Raw genomic sequence first — 26,423 nt, 5'->3', positions numbered from 1 at the left:
CTGCTGGGAGGAAAGGCTGGGAGAGCTGGGATTGTTCAGCCTGGAGAGGAGAAGCTTTGGGGTGACCTCAGTGTGGCCTTGCAGGGCCTGAAGGAGCTGCAGGAAAGATGGAGAGAGACTCTGTCCAAGGGCCTGGAGGGACAGGACACAGGGAATGGCTTCCCACTGCCAGAGGGCAGGGATGGATGGGATATTGGGAAGGAATTGTTCCCTGGGAGGGTGGGCAGGCCCTGGCACAGGGTGCCCAGAGCAGCTGGGGCTGCCCCTGGATCCCTGGCAGTGCCCAAGGCCAGGCTGGACATTGGGGCTTGGAGCAGCCTGGCACAGTGGGAGGTGTCCCTGCCCATGGCAGGGGTGGCACTGGATGGGCTTTGAGGTCCCATCCAACCCAAGCCATCCTGGGGTTCTGTGGTGGCCAAAGCTGCCAGTTCCAGGGAGCAGGAGGGTGCAGGTGGCTTTAACCTCACAGTGTCCCTCACTGGTGCCTTGGGAGATCTGTGTGTGGCTGTGCAGAAACTGCTGAAGGTTTGCAACTTCCACCAGTTTCTCCCTCATTTTCTTGCACTTTTAAAGTACAAACCTTCCACTTGAGGTTTTGGACTCTGATCCTTGTGGGTTCTTTCCATTTTGTGACTCTGAAATATAAAGTTGTGATAAAAGGGACAAGTAACTTTTACTGTCCTCAGGCCAGACAGGACCTGGCAGAAGATGAAAAGCTCTGCAAGGAGAGCTCTCTCTTTCCTGCTCCTGAGGGGTGAGGGAGCAGTGCCATGGCTCATCTGCTGTCCTTCCTGCCCACGGGGGTCCTCCAGGAAACTTCCCACTGGTGTTGTCTCCTCCTTTGGGAAATCTGTGCTGACGCCATGCCTGGAAATTGAAATTCATGTTGTCACCTCGTGCTGTCTGATCCCATTCCTCCTGCTCCAGGCAGAAATCCAGACTGAGGGAAGGTCCCTGGCCCCAACCAGCAGGGACAGGAATGAGAGCATCAAAAGGGAAGAGGGGTGACCCAGCTGACACTGCAGGATCCCGGCTCGCCCCGGGGATGTGCTGAGTGCCACGGAGGAGCTGTCGGCTCAGAGCTGTGTTTTGACTCCCTCTGTTCCAAGGAAGGGGTCAGGGGCTGTCCTGGCAGGTGGGGACAGGAGAGAGGAGTCAGGAGCCTGGGATGTGCTGCCAGAATGAAGATTCCAGCTCAGCTTCCCATCAGTGTTGGGTCCTCCCCCAATCCCTTCTCCGTGGGTCACATTCCTGCCAAACAAAGCAGAAGTGGCACCTTTGAAGGACCAGCTGCAGATCGTGAGTGCAAAGCTGCCCCTGGCACCTGGAGCTCCTTTTTCCCCCATTCTTCTCCCAGCTCCTGCTCCTTGCTGGCTTTTGATGAGCCACGTGTGGGTTGATTAGGTGGGATTTTAGTAAAAATCATTAGTTCGCTGATTAATTAAGAGTAAACTGGGGGTGTGAAGGACACAACGGAGTTAGGATGGGCTGGGGGACTGAAGCCTCATGATCCCACATTTATCCACACAAAGCTATTGTGGGAGACAGCCCTGTGTGTGCCTAAACCAGGGATTGCAGAGGCGGGCTCAGAGCTCCATAAATGGCAAATGAACTCCTTCACATGGGGAATCAGAAAATTCCCAGAGGTGTGGGACAATTCCCAGCCCCAGTGTGGGTTGTCTTAGGCTGGTGGCTGCACTTTCTCCTCAGCATCGTTCCAGCCAGACCAGAGAGATGCACTTGGACAGGATTTTTATGATGGTTGGATGAAATTTCCTTTCTGCCTGCCCTATTCTAGTGATGATATCCAGATTCTTGCTTTCCATGGGATTTTAGCAAACAGCAGGATCATTTTTACCCTCAAGCCAGAATATCTGGGCCATTTCAACTCCGCCCAAGAGTATCCATCCTCACTCACTCTTCTCACTTGACTTCTGCTCGTCACAATCACCTAAAGCCTGGGAAAACTTGAAGAAAGGCTGACAGGGAAGAGCAAATCTCCTCAGAAAAGTGCTGATCTCTTGTGCTTCTAGAGGAGATGGTGCTGTGGAGAGAGCTGGAGGATGGCTTTTAGCGTTGAGGATGATAATTTGTATTTCATGACTGGCTGTGGTGAGTGCACATGGAATTTTGCAGGTCTTTTTCGGGATGAGAGAGGCAGAGAAGCATCTGAGCTCCAAAGGAATAATTTGCTGGACAACAATAAATCCCTTGCTGTGGTTTCCACCCCCTACTCCCATCCTGGACTCCACAGGCTCCCCAAACCCCCCTCTGGAATGCTGAGGGAGGGCTGTGTGCCTGCCCTGGCTGCCTGTGATGGGTTTTCCCTCTCTTCTCTCCCCACAGTGAATTTGCCAAAGAACGAGAGAGGGTGGAGAACCGCCGGGCGTTCCTGAAGCTCCGCAGGCAGCAGCAGATCGAGCGGGAGCTCAACGGGTACCTGGAGTGGATCTTCAAAGCAGGTAAGGCAGGGATTTCCTGGCCTTGGCTGGATGTGTTTTGGGGCAAGTGAGGGCTGGTGATGGGCTCCAGATTTGGTCCTTGGTGCAGCCGAGCCTGGGGAGGGCCCAGCCAGCACTCGTTGGTTTTGTTGGAATTCTGAGCATTTGCACCGAAGTTACCGCAAAAAGATCTCGGTTTGGTTGAAGCGAAGCTAAAGGAGCTGAGCCAACTTTGTTGCTGAGATCAAAGCAATTGCCCTAATACAGGGCAGTATAAAAGAGTGCCCAAAGCCTCCACCGAGGGGGAACTGAGTCATTTCTGCTTTATTCTCTCCCTGCCCCAGCTGGTGTCTCAGCCTTTCTTCCTGTGGTGGTAAAACCCACCCGAGGGGCATTTTTTACGAGCTGCAAAGATCCCTTGCGTGAAGCTCTCCCCAGCCCCTGCTAACACTGCTTTATAACCACCAGAACTGAACGTTGCTCCTCATTGTGAGGCGTGAGCAGCTTTAACCAGGACCCAGCCACACTCACTGAACAGAAAACAGCATTTTTATCAGACTACAAGGATTACTGATAACCTTCCCGCCTGATGGAGCAGCTGATATTTATCTATTGACATAACCACAGTCAGTGCTTTCATGCAGCGGGGTAATTTCCTCCTTGCTTGCTTTTCAATGTCTGAGCCAACGGAAAAGGCCTTTCAGAACAATGATGGGGAGGAAAAGAAGTGGTGGTTTCTCAAACAGATTCCTGGGTGCCTTTTTAGAGAGATCAGCTTCATCCTTGCTCTTTACAGCCGAACTGTAAAACAAAAATATCAGCAGTTTATGGTGTGGTTCAAACCCATTATTTCTTGTAGCGCTGCACAGGGTGACAACGGAGGGCCACTTGTGTTGTCAGACTTTTATCCACTGTGAGGGTTCTACGGCAGCTCAGGCAGCCACCCTTCATTCTGTGGTTCTGGAGGCATCAGAAAATAAATAATTCCCTTTCCTTCCCATTTAGAATTTGTCTTCTCGTTAGTTTACAGCTTCTGTACAACCCCAAACTCAGATTAATTCCTGGTTTGCCCAGCAGCTGCAGCAGGGTTCTCTGGGGTTCTCCTTTTCTAGCCCTGTCTTGCTTTTAAGGCTCTTGGTGATTTTTGGTCCCTAAATCCTGATCTCTGTCAATAAAACAGAGCTGAGAATTCCCCTGCAGGGTTTGTGCCACTTTGGGGCCTGCTCTGCCCATCACCAGCTGAACTTGTGAGAAATTTAGGATGCAGAAGTTATAAAATGTACAGCCAACCTCTGCTCCAGTTCGCATCCCTGTGAATTCCTGCCTCTTCCACTTCTTTGTAGCTAGGGCTGAATAAATGCCACACCAACCTCGAGTGAAACTGCTGCAAAAGACACATTTTTTAGCCTGATAACACACGATCCAGAAGGTTTTGCGGAACAGGGACGTGCACGGAAAAGAGCTGAATCAGGGAATGGTAAAAATACTCTGTAAAGGCATTGTTGAGAATATAATAGGAATACAAAAGAGCTTCCTAGTACAGCTGAATAATAACAGTAATTAAAATCAGCTTAGCAGCGTTAATAAAATCTTTGAATAAAAATGCGGCGTGAAGGCAAAGCAGAGGATCCAGGCTTGAGGTTTGAGGCACTGAAAATTGGGACTGTGCCTTCGACGGGGACTTCCCAGCTCTGTTTTGGGAATTTCAGCTCTGAAATGATCTGCAATTCCTTGTCCAGGATTTGGAGCGGGGGATACAGCCAGGGAGGACAGTCCCAGGCAGAGCTGGGCAGAAACCCCCTGCAGCAGCCCCAGGCAGGAGCTGTTTGCATAAAGGAAAGAGAAAAAGCTCCTGGGATTCTGCTCTAATGGAACTCTGGAGGATTTGGTCATTATTCCTGGGAATATCTGATTGGTTTTAAATCCTTCTGCCAGCCTTGACCTCGCTGACTCTTGGAGCAAAGAGTGCCACATGTTAATGCTCAGTTTGGTCTTAAAAAATCAACCAACCCCACCAAGCTGTGTCCTGCCCTCCCTTTAAATCCGTCGCCTTTCTGCAGTGAGAGGAAGAACTCAGGAGTTCTTTTAATTACTTTTCTTTCTCTAATCTCCCTCCACCTTGTTTCCTCTTATTTTTTCCTGCTCTGGAGCACCCAGAACCAATCAGCCCAATCCCCTCTCTTCCCCTGGAAGCCTCCCCAGCTTTCCAACATTTCTAATATCCTCCCTGAGCATTTGTTCATTTGTTTTTTCCCCTCATTTATTTTTGATGCAAGGCAGGGGAGAGTGGAGAGCTGCATTCCAGTGCTTCATAAAATGATGTCTTAATCCTGAGATTGTTTTTGCTCTGCAATTTTTTTACATATTCTGAGTAGTTGCTGGAGCTGGTCAGGAGGAGCCCTTGTCCTTTGTAGTGCTCAGGTTTTTACCTCAAGGGCTCTTTTAGGACCAAGGGAAGTGTGAGGGACTAAAATCCCTCCTTCATCTGTGCCTTCCCTCCCCTCAGCCAACGATAATTTTAATTTAACGTCGTGGTTATTGTTCACTGACCACTCTTAAGCGTCTTTAATGTTTCTCATTCATGTCTGTAATTTTAATTATCACAGAGTCCCTGATTGGTTTGGGTTGGAAGCCTTGTCCAGCCTGGCCTTGGGCACTGCCAGGGATCCAGGGGCAGCCCCAGCTGCTCTGGGCACCCTGTGCCAGGGCCTGCCCACCCTCCCAGGGAACAATTCCTTCCCAATATCCCATTGAAATCTCTCCTCCTTCAGTTTGAAGGCAATTGTGCTTTCCAGAGGAATGAAAAAGTGGGCAAACCAAGCAGTGCAATCCACGCAAGTGATTTTTTTTTTTGCCACTTTCTCCACTAAACTCCTCAGAAGTGCAGGAATCCAAGGCTGGAATGCTGCATTTCTGGAGAACAGGGAACTACGAGTTCTCCACACAGAGTAAAGAGCTTCTGAGCCCACAAATATTCTTTTGAAGCTGTTTCTCTTATCTTACAAGGACATGCAGCGTTTGGAAAACACTTTGCTCAGAGACTCAAAGTCTTCCCGTTCAGGGCTAATCAAGTTTCAGGTCTTTTGCATTTTAATTCTCTCCAAACCCACCTTTTTCACACAAAACTGGAGTGCCAGGCTTTGGGAATGGTTTCACCTCTCTCTCCCAGCCCTCTGTCACTTCAAGGCCATCCCTTGACACGACAGAGCTCTGTGAACTCCAGGTTTCAGCTTTCTTTAGAAGAACAGAGCCCCATGATAGAGATGGGAAAAGACACCTCCAGCACTGAACCCCATGTGAGGTGCCAGGGGAGGATAATTGCCACAAAGACAAAGCAGAGTTCTCTGGGAGAGCGTGACAGCCACTTCTAAAGGCTGCATTTTAAAGAACTTTTTCTACTTACCAAGCCAGAAATTAAATTCCTTTATTCTTTGTTTTTCCTCACCTCTGCTGCCTGGTGAGTGTGAGTTATTTCCAGTGATCTGCTGCTCTTTTGAGCCCCCAGTGTCCTCCCTCCCCACACCAGAGAGAAGGAGAAGGGGCACCACATTTCTCTGCTGCTTTGCCTTCATTTCCAGCCCAGTCACACCCAGCACCTAACGACCAAAAATTCACCTTACTGCCAAGACACCCCTGGCTCTGATACCCTGGTGAAGCCCCTGAGCCTTTGTTTGGAGGCTCAAAATCGCTGATCTGATCCCATCTCTCCGTTGAACATTTCTCCTAATGCAGAGGCACCTTTTCTGGGGGGGTTTTCAGGTGCCCAGTGATCTCCTTCCAGGCTCTGTTAGCAATGATTAAGGCAAAGCAGCTCCTGAGCCTCTCTTCAGGATGCTGGCTGGTTAAAAACCCCTCCCAGCAGTGCTGAGCAACCTGCTGAGCTCTCTTTTTAGCCTTAAAAACCTCCTGGGGTAGTTGTGGTCCTTTGGATTCCCAGAGGACACGAGGCAGACAGGAATAATTATCAAGGGAGAGAACCCGGGAACACTGCGGGAGGAGAGCGAGGCTTGAGGGAATTTCAGAGATGAAATGGGGTTGGATTATTTTAAGGGAACAGTAAAACTTAGCCCAGCTGTGTTTATGGATGGAGATTTGTTTGGGCACCAACTCAGGGCTCTTCATTTGGGGCAAAGGTTTGCAGAGTTGTGTAATTTGTGATTTGAAGGTGAGAATATTTTGATACCAGCAGCCTGTGGGGAGGGTTCCCATGTCTAACCCATCCCTTCCTTGTGTTTTAGGGCAGTCACACTGGGAATTGCAGTTTAATTCCTCCCATATTTTAGCCCCCAAACATCAGTACAGGCAAAACTTCAGAAGAACCTTTTGGTCTGAGGTGCTGGTTGGTCAGAGGAGTCTCTTGAACTGTCCAAAACCACCCATTTCACTCTTCTGACCTGGCCTGGGAAGCCTTGAAAACCACCTGAATTGTAGGTGGGAATTGCAGGCACAACTTGTGGGTTTTTGGAAGGATTTTACACCTTTTAAAGTGCAGCTTTGAGCTCATCTGACCTTCTTAACCCTGTCAACTTTGCTTTCTTTCACATCTCTGGTGCATTACTTTGCACTTTCCTATTTCCTTCCCCTCTGCTTGGGTTTCCAGCCTTCCTCAGTGCTTGGTATTACTTTTTAGCCTTCTCAATTTGCTGTCTTATTAAAGTATCATTGCCTCTCTCTCCCAGATGATTAATAAAGAGATTATATAAGGCTTGTGTGGCTTATAAGGGTTTATATAAGGCTGATCCCTCTGGTATCCTTCTAGACAGCTCTCAGCCTCACACTTTGATGTTTGGCCTCTGGTTTGTTTGTATTTATTTTTCTGAAGTTGCTCTTCCATCTAGGTTGGCTTAAATGAACTTTAAAGCAAAAATTTGGTGGGAACACAGTGTCAGATGGTTTAGTAAGAACCCAAATTTGATGGAATTTCAGGCATGTGGATTTGCCATTTTTAAGAACAGAAGGAAGTGCAGAGTTTAGCAGCTGCCAGCTCAATGTTTTGTTTGCTTTGGGTTGTCCTTTAGCAGATTCCCCACGTCATTTTCCAGCAGCAAACTGAAAATCTGGGGTTCTGCGTGAGGTCTCGAATACTGGCACAGCACTGCAAACTGGCCAGGGGGGTGGCACTGCCCTGGGAAACCTCAGGAAATTGGGTTGTCTTTCACGAAGATAAAATTTATTCAGTTTGGGGGGGTTGGTTTTTAGTGTTTCCTGATTTTTTTTTTTTAACTTTAGGAAAGTGCACGGTTGTATTTTGGAGAGTTGCAGAGGAATGGGACACCAGGATGGTGTTGCAATCACTGAGCTCCCTCGTGGAAAACGTGCTGGGGATTTTATTTGGACAAAGATTGGATGTGATGGCTCAGTGGTGACACCAAGTCTCCTGCTGGCCCTGCTGCTGTCACCCAGTGCCACCCCTCTGCTCCCCATGGCTCACTCCTGGTTTTCTGGAGACAAAAGAGCAGCGATGGGTGTGGAGCATCATTCCCAAACTGTCTCCAACGTGGATGGGCATGAGGGACCTTCCTGGGGCTTGTGGGGACTTGTGGTCCTGCCCAGTCTGGAGGAAGGTCCTTGGTGTCCAGAAGAGCCTTGGGGAGGAGAGTCGGGCAAAGAACCGGGAGTGGGTGGCTGTGAGGAGGAAGGGGTTTGTTTGGAATCCTCCCTCCGTGCACGAGGGACACGGGCAGAGAAACACGAGAAGCACATCCCAGAGCCGGGAATGCCCCTGCAGACGCTGTAAGGGGGTGGCACTGGGCTGAGGTGGGTGACACTGGGCTGAGGTGGGTGGGACTGGGATGAGGTGGGTGACACTGGGACAGGCGCCTGTTCCCCCCACCACTGGTGTGGGAGCAGGGCCGTGAGGAACCTGAGGCTGACCCTGGCCGGTTTTCCTTTTCCAGAGGAGGTCATGCTGGCCGAGGAGGACAAGAACGCGGAGGAGAAGTCCCCTCTGGACGGTAGGTGGCTTTGCTGGGCACTTTTCCTCCAGCGCCACGGGAGAGGTTCACCTGCTGTCACTGCCACGCCTTCCTCCCGAGCAGGAAGGATCCTCCCGCATGCACCCGGCACAAATCCGGCCGCAGAGCCCCTTCTCCCGGGGCTCCTCCAGGCTGCAGGTGGCTGAGGAGCAGTTATGGGACACCCCACACCGCCCTGGGACGGGGATGTGCCCTCGGGGTCGGTCCCCACGCCCTGCCGAGGGTGGCTGGCTGTGTGTGCAGGGGGTAGAGGCTGCCAGGAGGATGGAGAAGAGAGAATGCGCTGACCGAGAGAAGGCAGGGCTCCGAACGGATTTGACCCAGGGACTGAGCCCCCTGTTAGCCGTAAGCAGTAAGACATAACAGGGTGTGGTGATCCTTCCTTCCGACGTGCGAGCCCAGCGCGGCAGGACGGCCTGAGGAGCCGAGCAGCGAGGCCACGGGGATGCTCCCCCTGTGCCTCCAGCCCCGACAGCTCTTAGGATGCGCCAGCCACTCAAAGCTCAGTTAAAGACTCTTCCCTCTCCCTTTTCTGACCATCTTTCGTCCTCCCATGTCTCCTCCTTTCCCCTCCCCTCCCTCCCCCTCCTGTTTTTTTTTCTCCTCCCATTCACTGTCAGGGAGGGCCGCCTCGGAAGGGCCGATTCCTCAAGGCACGGCGCCGGCAGAGACTGGCAGCGGCAGCAGCTACAACAGTGAGTGGATTGCAAATCACCAGGGGCTTAGGTGGCACACAGGGGCAGCTTCCCCCCACAGCCCCGCGTGCCCAGGTCACCGGTGACAGTCCCCAGGTGGTTTTGCACCTGGCTGCGAGCCGTGCAGCTCTTCGGAGCATCAGGTGCTTGGCTGCTGGTCCGCCTTGGCCAGCCCGGTGACCTGCGCTGGGGAGGATTTGGGGCTGGAAGAGCTGGGGCTGCAGCAGGTCAGGGCTGAGGTGTGCTTGGCCAGTCCTCGTGTGTGTGTCGGGGGTGTGTGTGAGCTGGGGAAGCCTGTCCAGCACGTGGCTGTCAGGCTTCAGGTGGAATTTGTGTCTGGAAGAGCAGTCTGAGAGGTGTGAGAAACTCGAGGTGGGTGCAAGGCACGGAGTAAAGACCCAGAGAGACTTAGGCTCCTCCTATCCTAGAGCTAAAGGAGCCTGAGAATGTTCCCAACCTTGGAGCAGCTGCTGTGGAGCAGCCCAGGTCTATGCTGATAAATTCTCTGAGTTCCCAAAACAGAGGGACATGGCATCCAGGGTGCCTGGAGAGATGGCACAACCTCACTGCCAAACACACCAAGGAGTTTTCTGGGGGAGAAGATAAAAAGCTGCTCAATTCATGCTAGAGAGTTTTGGAAAATTTTAATCCCAGTGCTGGGGATGGCCCTGGACATGCTGGAGTGTACTGGGACAGACACAGCTGGAGGGACCCCAGAGCTGGTATTGCTGGGACGGAGGATTCAGCCTAGAGCTGGGTGGGGCAGCAAGGAGCTCAAAGGGTTATTGGCAAAATAACGGATCCAGATCACAGGTTCAGGGCATCCTCTCCGGGTGACGCTCTGGGTGTTCCCTTGAAGTGACACAAGCACAACCCTTAGGAGGAGGAAGCGCATCCACGTCTCTGTCCAGGCAGGAAAATCCGCGTAGGGCGAGGGGATGTTGTGGAGGAGCCTCCCCGGGGCAGTCTCTGCAGCGTGAGTGGCTTTGCTGTGTGTGCCCACGGACCAGTCTGTATCACCACACCGTGGGGTGTCTTACTGCTGATAGAAAGTGCTGCTTAGTTACTGTATGTCTCGAAGCTGTCACCAAACTGTACCAACGTGATTTTTTTTTTTCTGCCACTTCTCAAGGTTCTGCAGGTAGGTGGTCCTGGGAGCAGCGTCCTCAGTGCTCCTGCCTCACCCCTCCCCCCCCCCCCCCCCGTGCTCTGGGTGGACAGTGCAGAGCTCTCATTCCCTGTTGGAGTAAACGTAGCGATGTTTTCCCTCCCCACAAAAGCTGCATTTGGAAAAAATAAAAACCCGTGTTTTCAAAGAGTTCCGCCGTCCCCAGAGGGCAGGAGTTGCACACCGGGTGCTGCTGAGAGGCTGCTCACTGATGTGTGGCCGCTTTTTCCACGCAGCTTTTCTGCTCCTCGAGGCATCGCTGGGTGGTAAACTGAGCTCTGTAAATGCTGACTCCCTCATGGTGCCCACTGCAAACAGCACTGGCGGTATCAGGGGTGGCAGCACTCATCCCCCAGCCCGGTGAGGCTCGGGAAGATCCGGTGACCCTGCCCAGCCTTTGTGCTGTGCTGAAAGGCTGCAGTGACTCCCCCACCCTCCTGCATCTGCTGCGTGCAGAGCTGTGCCTGGCAAACCTTCAAGAGCTGGAAGGTCAAAGGAATGAAGCACCCTGGCACCGAGGCGTGCAGAGGCCCTGCAGGGTTGTGGGTTTTGTCCGGTTTGCTCCCGGGTACCCTTGTGGGAGAGCTTTAAGCTGGCATTGGGAAGGAAATGCTGGCCCTGGCGAGTGAAGGGAGGGGGAGAGAGAATCCGCTCTGCATCCTCACAGGGCATTTTCTCTTTAATTTGCACGCAGTGTTGAAAAGAGCCGCAATAAAGAAGAGCAAAAACGACCTGATTCATGCAGAAGAAGGTGAGGACCATTTCACAGACATTTGCTCCGTTGGTGAGTACTGGCTTCGCATCCCCCGAGGTTTCGATCTCCACCTGAACCTGTCCGTGTCCTGTTTCCTCCTCTGGAGCGGCTCCTTTGCTCCAGAAGCTGCAGTTTCCTGAAGGAGAATGAATTTCCACTGCTCCTGCAGCAGCACTCGACTTCCCAAAGCAAAAAGCTCCGTGGCTTCACCCTGTCCCTGCGCTGCCTGGCTCAGCTCTTGCATGCTGCACCCTTTAGGGAGCCCTGCAAAGCCTTGGGACAATCCCTGCTGCACTGCCCATCCCGGGATTCTGCTTGGAACGTGCTCATTCATGCTTATGAACCCCAAATCTGTCAAACAACACTGTTGGAGGGAGGAGAGGAAGTGGCCACAGGCCCACTGTCCACTAATGCCCAGCATGAGGTGTAGCAGCCTTTCCCGTGGGAGTGGCCACTGGGAAGTGCTGGGCAGTGGCCTCAATTCTCTCGTTCTTGCCTTCGAGGAAGATCTTAAAGCAGTTTGAAAGGCAGCTCTGGAGATAGAGTGCAGAGCAGGGCGTCCTGCCCTGAGGGGCATTGCTGGGGCTGAATCTGGGCTCTTCAGGCCCAGGAGGTGCTGCCCCTCCTGCAGCTCCCAGAGCAGATTCCCTGCTGAGACAGCCCCAGGAGGGGAGGCAGAGGCAGCTCTGGGGCTGGCAGGGGAGGCTCTGGGTGCTCAGCACCCACCTCAGGGAGCTACTGGAGCCAAAACCCTCTGAGCCGTGGGAGAGGCAGCTCGTGCCTGCTCTGCAGTCAGGGTTTTGCTTATCCCCGTGCCTGTTGTTGGAGTCTGTTTTGGTGCTGAAGCAGCAGATGTTCTCATTATCTTCCAAAGAAATATCTTGGCAGCCTGGTTCCCACGAAGCAGCAAATCCTGGATGCACAGGAGGAACAGCACAAACAGCACATTTGAGAATCCGTGTCCGTGGCTGCTTGCAAAGCATGAGTGCCTCGATTGCCCTTTGGAAAGCTGGCATTGATGTTTGAAGGGATCACAGCTGCTGCTGGGACTTTTTTCCCCCCTTTAAAGGAAGACCTGGTTGCGGGAAATGAGCGTGGCTTGGCATGTTCCTGACACCAGCACTGAGCTGCAGGGTTTGTGCTGAAACTGCTGCCACTTCCACGAGAGGTTTGGTGCTGAAAAAGAGCAAAAATGCAGCAGCCCGTGTGCATTTTTGGTTTGGTTTGTTGTTGTTTTTCCTCGGATCCCTGCATGGATAACAAGGAATGGTCATTTCTGGGGTATTTGCTCACGGTTGCAATAATTACGAGATCTTTGCCTTCAAATCCAAGTCCCTCCAGGCTCTGGGCAGCCAATGCCACGCCAACAGATCTTGGAGCTCAGCATTTCAGGTGGCAGCGGATGATGGAGCATCTGGGCTCGGGAATAATCTGAGGCAGAGCTGGGAACTGTCTCGGGAGCATATGGCAGGGAAAATAACAGCAGTGCTTTCCACCTTCTGCGAGCGCTTCACCCACTTGGGAAAAGTGTTTTTGATTTTGATTCATGGAACGAGGCAGAAAAGAAGGAATGGATCAAGCAGCCACTTGTGCAGGCTCGTGAAGAGGCTGAGATGCAGAGCATAAACAATCAGATCACGTGGGCAATTGTGCATAAAGGAGCTGGTTTGGAGAAAAGGGGTTTTTGGATGGTTTTCTGTAACGTGTTCAGATGGGAGCATAAGGAGCGCGGAGGAACTAACAAATGATCCCTGAGTGCCACGTGAAGGTGCAGCTCAACGTGGGGGAGACTTTGCCAGGTCTCTCTCTGGCCATTGGCTGAAAATGTTGCACTTTAATTCAAACACAAGCAGCTTGGTGAGCTTTATGATTGCAGGATGAAGCTCTGGGGTGGTAAACACTTTCCAGAGCGTTCTCTGCAGTTGTTCTTAGCTTTTATTCTTTACTTTCCACATGAAGTGTGCAGCCTCTCACTGGCTTCACACTCTCTGTGCTGTAATTCCCAGACACCAAAGCCTGAACAAGGGGATGTTTTCCATGTTAGAGCAGTGTAAATATCACTGCTCTGCTTTTCTGGAGGATCAGCGGAGGGCAGTGAAAGGGCAGCGCTGTTCCTTTGCCAGGCTGGGAGTACAGAGAGGCTTGGGCATCCAAGAGCTCAGTACCTGCTCAGGAGTGTTGTGCTGTGGAGCAGCCTAAATCCCAACCTGTGGCTCTTTTTGTTGTCCAAAAGGAGGAGCACTGTGATTTCTCCTTTTCCAAACTGCCAAAGGCAGGACTTTCAAACCAACAGAAGAACACACCCAAGTTTTTCAGCAAGGAGTTTGTTCAAAGCCTGGCCAAGGCCAGCTCTGCTTTTGGTGGATGGCCAGAAGTGTGAAATGGAGCAGAGAGCTCACTTTCCACTGGGGAAAATCACACTTGTGTGGGGCTGTGAGGCTTGCAGAACCCACTGCTGTCACATCTGGATGCCTCATCCTTTCTCCAGCTGCTGCGGTCAATGTTGCAGGATGAGGCTGGCTGAGATTCCCACCCTTTCCAAGTGTTGCCATGGAGGTGATCACACTGTGAGGTTTGGCTGCTGCAGCAAGAACATTTTGTTCATGTCACTGAGCCCTCTCCAGCGCCCAGGAGAGTCACCTGCTCCAGGACAGGACAAGGTGTGTCCTGCTCATCCTGCTGGGATGCTCCATCCCAGGATGGAGAAGGGCAATCGTGTGTTATCTTACCACAAACCACTGGCACAGGCACGGCCAGCCTGGCACAATCACCACCTCCCCAGGCTGCTGCAGAGGAACCCCAAGGGGTCGCTGTGTTTATTCCCTCATTCCTGATTTCTCCTGCCTCAGCACGGGCTGGAGATTGGCTTTTCATCTGAGCAGTGCCTCTAGCCCAGGGGGAGAGCTGGCATCAGGAGTCATTTCTTCCATCAGCTTCCTATTGTTGAAACCTTTGACTCTGTGCCAGGGTTTCAGCCCAGAGTGGAAATGGAGCTGATAGAGGCAGAATTGAGACAAATGAGTGGCTGCACCCAAAATCTGATGCACGGAGGCAGATTGAGCCCTCTGCTGAGCAAATACCTGAGGCTGGAGAGCAAAAGGAGGAGAATTCATTCAGTTCCATAGTAATTGGTCCTTGGAGCAGGGACAATAGGGACCAGCTTCCCTGTTTGCACCTACCCAGCTCCACGAGGATGCCCACAGCATGGGCAGAAATCCCCCTGTGCCCGCTGCTCTCTGTCCCTGCCAAGCAGGAAAAAGGGATGAGTTTAACTGGAACAACCAGGATTGCTGCAAAGGTTTGAAGCCCAGTTCAGACGGTGGAGCTGGGCACTGATCCATGAAGTTCGAAAATCCCAGCCTTCATCCCTCATTACAAGCGAGATGCCCTTGCTCAGCCCATTCTCAACATTCCCAGCTTTGTGCTGAGCTGTTTTGGGTGCTTGGAGAGGCTCTGTGTGTGCCCAGAGCTGTGCCCAGGAACCCCCTCCAGCCTTTCCCCTGCTGGGATGGCGTGTGGTGACTCTTCTTTCTGTCCCAGGGTCTCCCTTCGCCCGTGCCAGTTTGAAGAGTGGCAAGAACGAGAGCTCGTCCTACTTCAGGAGGAAGGAGAAGATGTTCCGCTTCTTCATCCGGCGCATGGTGAAGGCTCAGAGCTTCTACTGGGTCGTGCTCTGCGTGGTGGCCCTCAACACCCTCTGTGTGGCCATGGTGCACTACGACCAGCCCGAGAAGCTCACCACGGCTCTCTGTGAGTACTGGCAGCTCCTGTTCCCTCAGCAGCTCCGGCGTTTCCGATCCCGCAGCACCGCGGGCACGTCCCGGCTCTGGGCTGCCCTCGGAGCTTGGTTCTACTGACTCACCAGTCATGGAATGGTTTGGGTGGGAAGGGATCTTAAAGCTCAGCTTATTCCACCCGCTGTGCAGGGGCATCTTCCACTAGACCCCATCCAACCTGGCCTTGGACACTGCCAGGGATCCAGGGGCAGCCACAGCTTCTCTGGGAATTCCATTCCAATCCCTCCCCACCCTCACAGGGAACAATTCCTTCCCAGTATCCCATCTATCCTTGCCCTCTGGCAGTTTGAAGTCATTCCCCTTGTCCTGGCACTCCATCCCTTGTAAATCATCTCTCCCCACCTTTCGTGTCAGCTCCTTCAGGTCCTGGAAGGCCACAGTTAAGTCACTCTGAGGCTTTCCCACTCCAGGCTGAACAATCCCAATTCTCTTTCCGATCGTATTTCAAATTATTGAATCGTGCAATTCAGAAAAAAATCCACCAGCACATGGAATCAGTTTGAGAGAGGATTGTTATCCTAAAGGTTATTGCAAAGTTGAGATTCAGCCAGATGTAAAGCCTGGAATGGGGCAGGAGGATTTGTCCTGGAGCGGGGCAGGAGGATTTGTCCTGGAGCGGGGCAGGAGGAATTGTCCTGGAATGGGGCAGGAGGAATTGTCCTGGAGCAGGATGCACCAAAGGAAGGGGAATGGTGCCTGGGAAGAGGCAGAGTTCTGTCTAACCTGTGTGCAGAGAACTGCAAATTTGTGTCACTTTTGCAGCTGATCTGCACCCATGGGTGATTCCTGTTGGGGACACACTCACAGCTCTGCCAGCTCTGATATTCCCGGGATAGCAGCAGGTGGAATGGCCTGGGAAATAAAAATCCTGCCAGTGCTTGTGGGATCAGGCACTAATTCCCCCCAGGTGCTGTGATTCCTGTCAGAGCCTTTGAAAGGTTGTAGCTTTACAGCTCCTTTTTGGTTCCATGCCCTCCTCCCTGCTGGGGTGTGATGACATGGGATGGGTGTCACGGTGCCCTGCTGTGCCAGTAAGTGACAGAAATAATCCCAGAGGGAAGGTTATCCTGTATTTGTGCAAAAGCTTTTATTTTGGCTGGTTCCCGTGGTCACCTGGTTGAGGTCAGAGTGTAGAAGTGCTTTTGAAATGTGATTTTTGTTTTTTTAAATTGAATATTGCTTTGATAAAGAAGAAGTGATGTCTCCCTGAGGTCTCATTTGCTCACAAAGCTTGGTTTTAAAAAACGTGGAAGGTGAGGGATGGAGCTTTTTTGTTTATTTTAATGAAGTTTGGAGGCTGTGGCTCCTGGAAAACTCCTAGAAATTCCTCAGGTAAGAACATGCTGAACTTTTTGTTTCATGGGAGTTATTGAGGACAAAGCCATTCCTTTGGCCACTTCTGACCCTGTAAAATGGCCAAGAACAAATCTGTTGTTCAGCACTGGACCAGGTGAAAATTCAAGTAAAACTTCTGAAAAAAGCAAACAGAAGACTGGGAAGAAAAAAAAACCCAAATATTTTCAACAGTCTTCACAATGTTGGTTTCGATCTTTAAAGATGCTTATCTACCTAGTTTGCCTTGGTTTCTCTATAAATTAGATACTTAAATATTTCTTTCCTCAGATCCTCAGGTCTTAGGAAGACAAACTTTTGAAGGTTTTTTTTTTTTTCACTAGACCTAAAAGGTCAGGAATACTGACTGCTCTGACATCAAAAACTCCTTATTAATATTGGTTGAAATATTTAATGCCACCAGGTAATGGAGCTCTAATGAGAGATGCATAATAAGGACAGAAACTTCTTTCAAGTGTTTTTTTTGGGCAAGATTTCTAGTGAAAGGAGAGACAGACCATACAGAGAAGTTACTCTTGCTTATTCGTTACCTCAATTTACCAGAGGAAATAATAAGCTAGACTGGCAGAGTAATTACAAGCTTGAGGATTAGGATTTCCTCTGGAATTGGGACTACATGTTGAGGAAACAAACCCCACACTTGAAGTCTTTCAACTCCAAAAAAAGGTTTCAGATTTCCAAAACTCAGTTTTGGGAGCACTTTATCCAGTGGCTTTTCCAAGGGATTGGAAAGAAATCCATGAGCCAGAAACTCCTTAATGTTCCAGTGAGGGCTGGAAGGGCTGGTTCTGTCTCTTGGAATTAAAGATTCACCAGGTGGGAAATTTATCTGGGATAGAGGCTGCAAATCAGATCTATCCAATCTATCCCAGCTGAAGACAAACAGTAGGGAAGGTTGGAATTAGGGGTGGATCCATTTTTCAGGAGCTCTGCATGTGCCCATAACACCCAGTGAGGTCGATTAGTTTCAGAAGCACTTGGGCAGCAAGTTTGAATTTCTTGGTCTAGAATCCCACTGAGCTGGGATTGGGGGATCCCACTGCCTTATATTTAATGGAAGAGGCAGAAAACCAGCAGAAATTGGGATTTCTTGGGGGTTAAAGTCTCAGCATCCTCGCAGCCATCTTTGCACCATCACCTGTGAGAGCTCATGGACACGGGTTTCACAAATCATCCCCTGCAATTCCCTGAAAGAAATCCCAGGATGGGGAAGGGAAGTGACCTGAGAGGGGTCACCTGGTGCCACCTCCCCTCTCCAGCAGGGCCATCCCGGAGCACAGGGCACAGGACTGTGCCCAGATGGCTCTGGAATATCCCCATGAGGGACACTCCAGACCCTCCTGAGCAACTTGTTCACCTCACAGGGAAGAAATTCTTCCTCATGTTCGGGTGGAACTTTCTGGGATCAGTCCCTGCCCGTTGCTCTGGTGCCATTGCTGGGCCCCAGGGAGCAGAGCCTGGGCCCTGCTTAGAGCCCTCCCTGCAGATATTTTGATAAGATTGCTCTCAGTCATCTCTTTTCAAGGCTGAGCAGCCCCAACTCTCTCAGCCTTGTCCTCGGAAGAGAGATGCTCCAGTCCCCTCATCATCTTCCTTGCTGTTCATCCAGGAGCTCCACGTCTTTCTCAGATATTAAACACTGCTGGAAACAACACTGGCACTGGGGAGGGGCAGCCCAGTGTGGGTCACAGGAGAAAACAGGTTATCCAAAAATAGGGAAAGGTTTGGTGGGTGCTCGCATCGGGTTTTTAGACAGGGTGGTACAAGATTGGTCACTGTGACAAAGAGAATAAAACCCAGAGATCCCAGACTGGTTTGGGTTGGAAGGGACCTCAAATGTCACCCAGTGCCACCCCAGCCATGCGCAGGGACACCTCCCACTGTCCCAGGCTGCTCCAAGCCCCAATGTCCAGCCTGGCCTTGGGCACTGCCAGGGATCCAGGGGCAGCCCCAGCTGCTCTGGGCACCCTGTGCCAGGGCCTGCCCACCCTCCCAGGGAACAATTCCTTCCCAAAATCCCATCTAAATCTCTCCATGAATGGTCATCATGGAAATTCTAATATACACCAGATAATTTTTGTTTGCTGTGGGATTTTGGGGGGTGGTTTATGTTTTTGTTTTGGGGGTTGTTTTATTTTTTAAGATGGTTTTCTCCAAGACAGGAAGCAGAGGCTCTGTGGGTTCATTTTGGGGATGATTGTCTCTGCTCTGTCCTATGGAATAGTGCAGTGGAAGCTCTCAGCAGAAACCTATTTTAGTGTGATTTTAGAACAAAGAACTTTGGAGACTTGTCCTGAAGAGGCGTATGCATTCAACCTCTTAAATTCCAAGTGTCCCATACCTCCAAACCCTCCTGAATTGCAGGATGAGGAGCTAAATTCACACCTGGCTGTTCATTGGGGATGACCTAAACCTTTCTACCCCCTTTCCTGGGGGATGGCAGAGTTTTCATAGCATCATCTTTCCTACAAATCTTGAATTGAATACTGACTGCAGGGAGTATTTGATGCCTTAAGGACTTTGCTGGTTGTTTTGCTGTTGCACTGATGGACAGACTGGATGTGCCCCCTCACTCCTGCCTGGATAACTCTGCAGCACAAACAGCTGGGAAGGAGCCCAGCTGGGGTTGAGCCCTCCAGGAATGCTCCTGGAAAGCCTCGTTCTGCCCAAGATTTGTGCACAAATCCATTAGACAGGGGCAGAACGAGGCAGCACAAACCCAGGGGATTTTAAACAGCTCCTGGAAATACTTGGCAAAATCCTGTAAGTGTGAGAGTGACAGAGTTTAAAAATGGCTTTAAAGTTAATCCATGATGAGGGAACGTCGCTGCAGAGGAGCAGGATGTGGCTGGTCTGATGCGGAGCAAGAGAGAAATCAAAAATCCCAATGATGTTGTTCCACGGAAGGTGCTTAGGAATGAACCAAGGAGGCTTTTTGTGAACTGCAGCAGCAGGAGAGGAGCACAGGAAAGCCTCTGAGGATCTGCTAAACCCTGTAACTCTGCCCAGGCACCTCTGATTCAATTATACCTGTCCCTCTGGGGAGAAGTTTAATTACATTACAAATTAATTTTACTTAAAGAACAGTTGGTAAAAGCCTACGGGTCTGCATTGATTTATTTTTCCCTTGGTCTTTTCTTTTAACTTTTCTGTTTTGAATTGTTCTGATTAGCTTCCTCTGCTTGATGCTCCATATCTCTACAACTGCTTTGGAAAAAGGACTGCCAGAGCTTTGGAGAGAGGCTTGGGATTTCTTTAGCCTTATTGAAAGAACTGATGAGGAATTCTTTGAATTCTTGTGGTATGATTAATAATAGGCCATACTTTATGCCCTTGTAATTATCCTCAAATTTGATCAGAGATTCTCCTTCTCTGTATGGAAAGGACTCCAGGGCCAAATAGGATTTCTTTCATGCTGTAGATGGACACTGCTCACTGAAGCACAGAACTTTGGTTAAATAAGCTGCAGTTGCCTATAAAAGAATATATTTCATGCATATATTTAATGATTTTATCATCATCTCTTCATATTCATTTCCACCACTGCCAATACTGTGAGAAAGAAGAGATTTCTGTCAGAAACCAACCCTAGGATGGCATCACTGAGGTCTGGTAGCAGCAAAGGTGAATTTTCAGCTGTGCTCCCCTCCGAATCCATCCTGGGGACCCAGCGGAGGTGCAGAGTGAAGGGTTTCAGTCAGGGCTGTGCCTTTGGAAATGTGCAGCAGTTCCTGGTGTGGAAGCAGCTGGAGGCCCCAGGGATGGGGCTGAGGGTGCTCTCCTCTTCCTCTGGCTAAAGCTGTGGGATAAAGTTGGGACCAGAGTTCTCTGGACCTGTGGGGTGGGTTTTAGGGGCCGTGGGGAGGAGGTTTCAGCACTGGATCATTGAGGTTTCACTCGGGGCCTGTCCTTCCCAAAGCTCTCTCCCTTCTCCAGCTAATCCTGCAGGGATCCTTACTGGCTCCTTAATTTATGGAGGTCTGAACCCAAAATCTGCAATTTCTCCTTTCTGATAAATCCAGGATTTGAGCCATTATGGCCTGAGAGCCTCTTCCCTGCCCAGTGCTCATGTTTGAGGCAATTTGGCCTTTTTTTGGTGCTGTTGTTCCCTTTGAAGTGAAGACCCAGCTCCTTCTGGATATCAATATGCAGCATTTGCAAGGAAAAGGCTTTCTGGAGCATATTTATTTCTGTCTGCTGAGCATTTCACATCTGCTTGGTCGAAAAGGGGGAAGCTTTGCCCCGCTGAGGTTCTCCTGCTCGGTTTAATGGGAGAGGGAAGTGTCAGGCTCAGCACCTGCTTCTGATGGCACTGGGCTGGGAGATGGGGCAGAAATGGAATTAATGCATGGGTGATTGACAAAAAGGAGCTGGTAGCTCTAATTAGGAGCCTAATTCGAAGGTGTGGGGTGAAGGGGTGCTTGCATGGCCTTTGCCAACAGCACAACTTGGAAATGAAATAAGAGTGTTTGTATCAAACTTTGCCTCCTTAAATCACATCACAAAATGCTTTTGATTAAGGCAAATGAAATTAGCTGATGTCTGAACACCAGGAGGTCCAAACAACAAAATTGCATTTTCAATTATTTAGGCAGGGCCTTCTCAGAAGGAATCATGTGTTGGATGCAGCAGCCTCTTCATGGAGCCAATTCCTTCTGCCCAAGGAGTTCAGGGTCTGGATTTTGCTTCCTTCCATGCCAGCCTCACTGGGCTGTGATTTGTAGCATCTGGTACCTGCTGAGACTCAGCTCTTGCTGCCAGTTCTGGGCTCTGAGCTGGAATTCATCAGCTGGGAAAGGCCAAGGGTGGCTCTTGCAAGAGCAGCAGAAGGAAGTTGGTTTTTAGATGCTCTGAGTTTTAAACATCTCCTGGGTTTTATATGTTGATTTTTTTTAATAGAATCAAATATTTCTTGATTCTGTTTTGCCAGCTTTCTCGCTTTTTTCTTGTATGATATCCTGGATTTGCAGGATGTGTCAGTCTGATGGTGACACCTTGCACTTGCTGATACCCGGGGTTTGTTCAGCCTCCTGCTGGAGCGGGGACTGAACATTAATCCTTGGTTCCTTCCTCCTTCATTCCTTCTTTGGAATGATGGTAATTGTCTTGGCAAAGTGTCCTGAGGTCTGTTGGTGCAAATTTGCAGTTAAAAAACACCACTGAGGATTTTTGTGGTTCTGTGGAAGAATCTGGGGGGCACCTGAGGTGTGGCTCTGACAGGTGAGGCTGGGGCAGAGATAAGAGGATGAGAATCTCCCTGCTAGTCATGAGACAGAGCTGGGGGCTGTGCATTGCTTCCTGTAGGATCCACAACCTCTCCCTATGATTTTAAGTTTTTTATCAGCTGATTAAACAAGGTCTCAAAGCATTGGCTGGACATCAATCCTTGGGATAGGGAGTCTTCCCCTGGAAGTCATTCCGATAAGCACCAGCTGCTGAGCGTGAAACCAAAGTTTCTGGAGCCCCTTCAGGCCCTGCAAGGGGCTCTGAGCTCTCCCTGGAGCTTTCTCCTCTCCAGGTGAGCACCCCCAGCTCTCCCAGCCTGGCTCCAGAGGGGCTCCAGCCCTGGGAGCAGCTCCATGGTTTGCTCTGGACTCTCTCCAGCAGCTCCATGTCCTTCTGCTGGTCCCAGGGCTGGAGGCAGCTCTGCGGGTGGGGCCTCACCAGAGCGAGTGGACGGTCAGATGGGTTTCCAGCATAATTAGGAGTAACTCCCTGCTCTGGGATCCTTGGTGCTGGAGACAGCGGTTTCCTCACTCAGTCCTTGCATCTCTCCTGTCAGGAAGGAGAGGAAAGTTGCAGCTTGGTCAGGTGTGAAGATGCTTCTCCTCAAAAGCTCCAAGCTCAAGGTGAGAGGCAGTTGTCCTGCTCCTGTGCCCATGCCCTTCCCTGAGCACTGAGATCCAGAGGGTGGAGCCTGCCCTCTTCCTAGGAAAAAGGCTTTGAATCTCAGATTTTGTCATCTTATTCCTCAGCTGGGAACACGTTGCCTTTGAGAGTCTCCTTTAATGATCTTGCTCCTGTTTTCAAGGAGAGCAGCTCACATGGGATAATTAAAACTCGCCTGAAATTTCCTCCCCGTTTGCAAATGTTGGCACGAGTGTCCTTTTGCAGGCTCCTCACTAAGGTGTTGATAAAACCTCTCTCATCTCATTATTGCTTCCTGGATTTCAGGGAACTTTATGCCCATGGTGTTCCATGACTGGCTTTCATTTAAAATTTAAAATTTTAAAGCCCTTTTTATTTTTTGGGTAATTGAAGCTGCATTTTTCGAACCATTTCCAAAGACTCCCAGCAGTACAGGATGGACCTGGGCCAGCTCTGCTCACTCCATATGGATGTGGAAAGCTGGGAATGGAAATCCAGGCAGGTGGGAAGGACCCTCATTCCCTCCTCTGTCTCTCCCCACACTAAGCTGAAGCTGCAGGAGGTCAGAGAATCATGGAATGTGCTGAGCTGGAAGGGACCCACCAGGATCACCCAGCCCAGCTCCTGGCCCTGCCCAGACCCCCCAAGAGCCCCACCCTGGGCATCCCTGGCAGCGCTGTCCAAACGCTCCTGGAGCTCTGGCAGCCTCGGGGCCGTGCCCATTCCCTGGGGAGCCTGGGCAGTGCCCAGCACCCTCTGGGGGAAGAACCTTTCCCTGCTCTCAGCCTGAGCCTGCCCTGGCCCAGCTCCAGCCGCTCCCTGGCTGCTGTCCCTGGCCCAGGAGCAGAGATCGGAGCTGCCCCAGAGTGCAAAGCACCTGGAATCCAGGATTATCCAGCTGGAATTTTCCTTGTATCTGTTGCCCCTTGTCTGTCTCTGTGCACCTCTGAGTAAAGCTTGGCACCATCTCCTCTTTATGGTTCCTGGAATCATAAAACTGAAGTTACAGGAGACTTTCTTGTGGCATCTGTGCTGCTGCAGCCTCTGAGAACCTCCTGTGCTGTGCTAAACGAGGTGATTAATCCCCACCTTTCGAGGTTTGATTCTTGTCCTCATCTTTTCTTGAGAGAGAGACGTTTGCCTTCTGCTGCTTGGTTTTTCTTGGTAGTGTAGGTGGGCTTTGCCCTTTTTTTGGCTTTTTTTTTTTTGCTTTTAACGTTTCACTCTTGCTGTTGCTTGTTGGCCTCCAGATCCAAACTTAAAATTCCAAAGGCAGCGTTTGCTGGAGCTTCAAGTCCTCAAAACTTGCTGTGGAAATTGAAGCCTCCAGCTCTGCTCCTTCTGCCCTTTGTTTCATCATAGGTGATAAATTTTCCCATCAAAAGCTTCCCAGCCTGGGATACGTGAAGGAAAAGGAACCAGAACAGGCTCTTCCATAATTACAGGGCTATAAAGGCATAATAAAAATAAATGTGGTAACAGGAGACACAACACCTCTGAATGTGAGCCCTCAGAGTCAGCGCTTCTGTTGGGTAGAAAGGTATTTTTATCATCAGAGGCTGCCACAGAAAATTACACCCCACACCCAAAAGTCTCCATCTCTTGCAAGTACAGAAGTCCCAAAACATCTTTGCAATTAAATTTGACCTTTAAAAATATCAGATCCAGGGCTTTCCTGTGAAATTCCTTTACAGAGACGATGAGAATATTATTTAATGCTCCTGCCCCCACCCAGGAGTACAGGTGCAGCTCTTGAGGCTGCACACAGCTCATGGACACACAGAAATAATGGTGAAAAACTGGCCCTGGCTCCTGCTTGCCACTGCACTGGGATTTTCTTCAGCCAGGAGGCCCTCGGTGCGGTGAAAAAAGGAACAAAATGTTCCCCACATGAAGAGCTCTGCCCACCAAGGGCTCATGGATTGATTGAATCTCTTTTCCTGTTTCCAGATTTCGCAGAGTTTGTTTTTCTGGGGCTGTTCCTCACCGAGATGTCTCTGAAGATGTACGGCCTGGGGCCAAGGAACTACTTCCACTCTTCATTCAACTGCTTCGACTTTGGGGTGAGTAACCTTCAGCTGGGTGGATGAATCATGGGATGGTTTGGGCTGGAAGGGACCTTAAAATCATCTCGTTCCCACCCCCTGCCATGGGCAGGGACACCTTCCACTGTCCCAGCTTGCTCCAACCTGGCCTTGGTCACTTCCAGGGATCCAGGGGCAGCCACAGCTGCTCTGGGAATTCCATTCCAACCCCTCTCCACCCTCACAGGGAAGAATTCCTTCCCAATATCCCGTCTAACCCTGCTCTCTGCCAGTGGGAAGCCTCTGTCCTGTCACACTCCCTGTCCTTGAAAAACCTCCCAGTGGAAAGCAGGTGTCTCTCCCATTATTCAGGAGCCGGGCGTTTAAGGATGAGTATGGAAATCCACGGGAAGTGGTGCTGGGAGTGTCTCCTGTGGGGAGCATTCCCTGTATAAATTAGCAGCAGCGAAATGCATTAAGCTTCCCTTGTTATCATCCTTTTGGAAGGGATGTGACAGCTGGGGGATTTCATTTCCTCCAGCCCCGGGGTGTTCGCAGCATCAGCACCCCTGAGTGCTCTGATTGCCGGGAGATTCTCTCCCTCCCATTTCAATGAGCTGATTGAAAGACAAAAAAAAAATCAACCCCCACACATCTTCCTGCTCATGTCCCCTGTCACGCACTGAGCAGCCTTCACCCTGAATCACACAGGCAGCGCTTCTCAGACAGCACCAGGAGCAGAAGAGTGAACACCTGATGAGGTGACAGCAGGGCAATAATTCAAATCCTTTCAGTGCAGGAGTCCAGGCTCAAACTGCAGCTCTGGTGTGAGCAGCGGGGCTGGGTTTGGCTCTGCCTGACAAAGAGCCTCGCATGTGGATGTTAATTTATTCATTAAAAGCTATTAGCTCTAATCTGTGCTCGCAGAGGAGAACTCAGCCTCTCTTATCTCCAGCGTGGGCTGAGCAGGACTCGGGCTGTTGTAACAATCCAGATATGGAGCTTTAGATGCAGCCACGGCAAAGGGAGAGTGGGGCAGGGCATTGTGCTCCTCACCCAGCCCTGCTCTGACATCCTCTGTTGTTTCTGGTTTTTATCTGCCAAAAGGAGCAACTCTCTTCCTCACGGAGCAAAATTCCTGTGCTCCCACGGGGAGGAGGAGGTGTTGTCACCTTCAGCGAGTGACCCTCCTAAATCCAAGGCTCTGAGCAGAGCCAGTTTATTCTCTTTTAGGCTGTGACAGCAGCAAAGCTCAGAGTAAACAGAGGTTAAATCACCCACCCCTGCCTGACAGCCCGAGGTGTTGCACGAGGCTGTCCCAAGTGTGGGACTCTCCTCTCCAGGGTGTCCTGGCAGCTGTGGTGGCTCAGGGCGTTGGCATGGGTTGTCCTGCACAGCTCAGGGACAATGCCCAGACTGTCCACAAATTGTCCATTCGTGGTGTCGCTGCCTTGTGACTGACGTGAGGTTGATACCCTGCACTGGCTGGTCTCTGAGCTGCCCGCCAGGCTGGCTGTCAGTTTCCTTGGATCCCTCAATCCAGGGTGCTCCTTCCACAACAGGAGCTTGTCAGGGACAGGTGATTTAGGAGCTTGCACAGAGCAGAAGCTGAACCTACGAGGTCTCTGAGCTCTGTGGGGTGTGCAGCACTGGCAGCGAGCTTTGCCGAGGGTTTCCCAGGAGGGAAAGCTGTTGTTGATCTGTTGCTAATTCTTCCTCCTTCAGAGAATCCATAGGGATCCTCCTTCTGCCTGTGTTTTTTCCTCCCTCACCCACCTTCCAGCCCCCAGAATGAGTTCAGCACTGGAACATCACAGAGGGCTGTGCCCAGTTTTGTCTGACAAACCATCGAGATGCAAAGGGTGAAACAACAAATCAGAGCAACATCAGCCCGGGGAGCACCAGCCCGGCGGGGTCTGGTGTGAAACAGGCTCCCAGGAGGGCCTGCTGAGGAAAATTAATTACCAGTGGGATGTGGAGGGGATGAGGAAAGGTTTGTGCTGGTTCATGAGGGATTCCCAGTGGTGGGAGAGAAGTTTTAGTTCCTCCTTCTTCAGATGGGAGACAGGGGAATCATCAACTGTTGGGGATCTCCCTTTCCCTCTGTATTTTCTGGAAGCTCAGGGCACAGTGTGTGTTGCAGGGCAGTCAAGCAGTGCTGGAATTTTCAAAGACATCCAAGCTCCTGTCCATGAAAGGAGCTCCCAGCCCTGCTCCCCCCATTAATGTTCCACAAACCAGCTCGGCTCTGGTGACAGCCAGTTCAAAACTGGTTTTCATGGTGGGGCCCACGGGCAGTGGGAGCTCAGAAATGTTGGGTAAATGTGAATTATAGCAGCAACTGGCAG

The 26,423-nt window shown here is 50.9% G+C and overlaps 1 protein-coding gene across 2 annotated transcripts in view; it reads left to right on the top strand.

Moving 5' to 3' along the window:
• Positions 1–26,423, top strand: part of CACNA1B (calcium voltage-gated channel subunit alpha1 B) — a gene marked incomplete at both ends in the record, with an annotated part of 261,208 nt that overhangs the window by 131,911 nt on the left and 102,874 nt on the right. For both annotated transcript variants that reach the window (XM_082295118.1, XM_082295117.1), the window contains 5 exons: positions 2,347–2,462; positions 8,339–8,395; positions 10,974–11,063; positions 14,574–14,783; positions 24,002–24,114. In XM_082295118.1, the coding sequence (XP_082151244.1) occupies positions 2,347–2,462; positions 8,339–8,395; positions 10,974–11,063; positions 14,574–14,783; positions 24,002–24,114 (586 nt within the window). The remainder of the gene's footprint in view (positions 1–2,346; positions 2,463–8,338; positions 8,396–10,973; positions 11,064–14,573; positions 14,784–24,001; positions 24,115–26,423) is intronic.

This window comes from Coloeus monedula (genome assembly GCF_965178545.1).
Source record: "Coloeus monedula genome assembly, chromosome: 21".
Lineage (NCBI taxonomy): Eukaryota > Metazoa > Chordata > Aves > Passeriformes > Corvidae > Coloeus > Coloeus monedula.
Note: the sequence above shows the minus strand (reverse complement) of the source record. Positions and strands in the feature narration are given on the sequence as shown.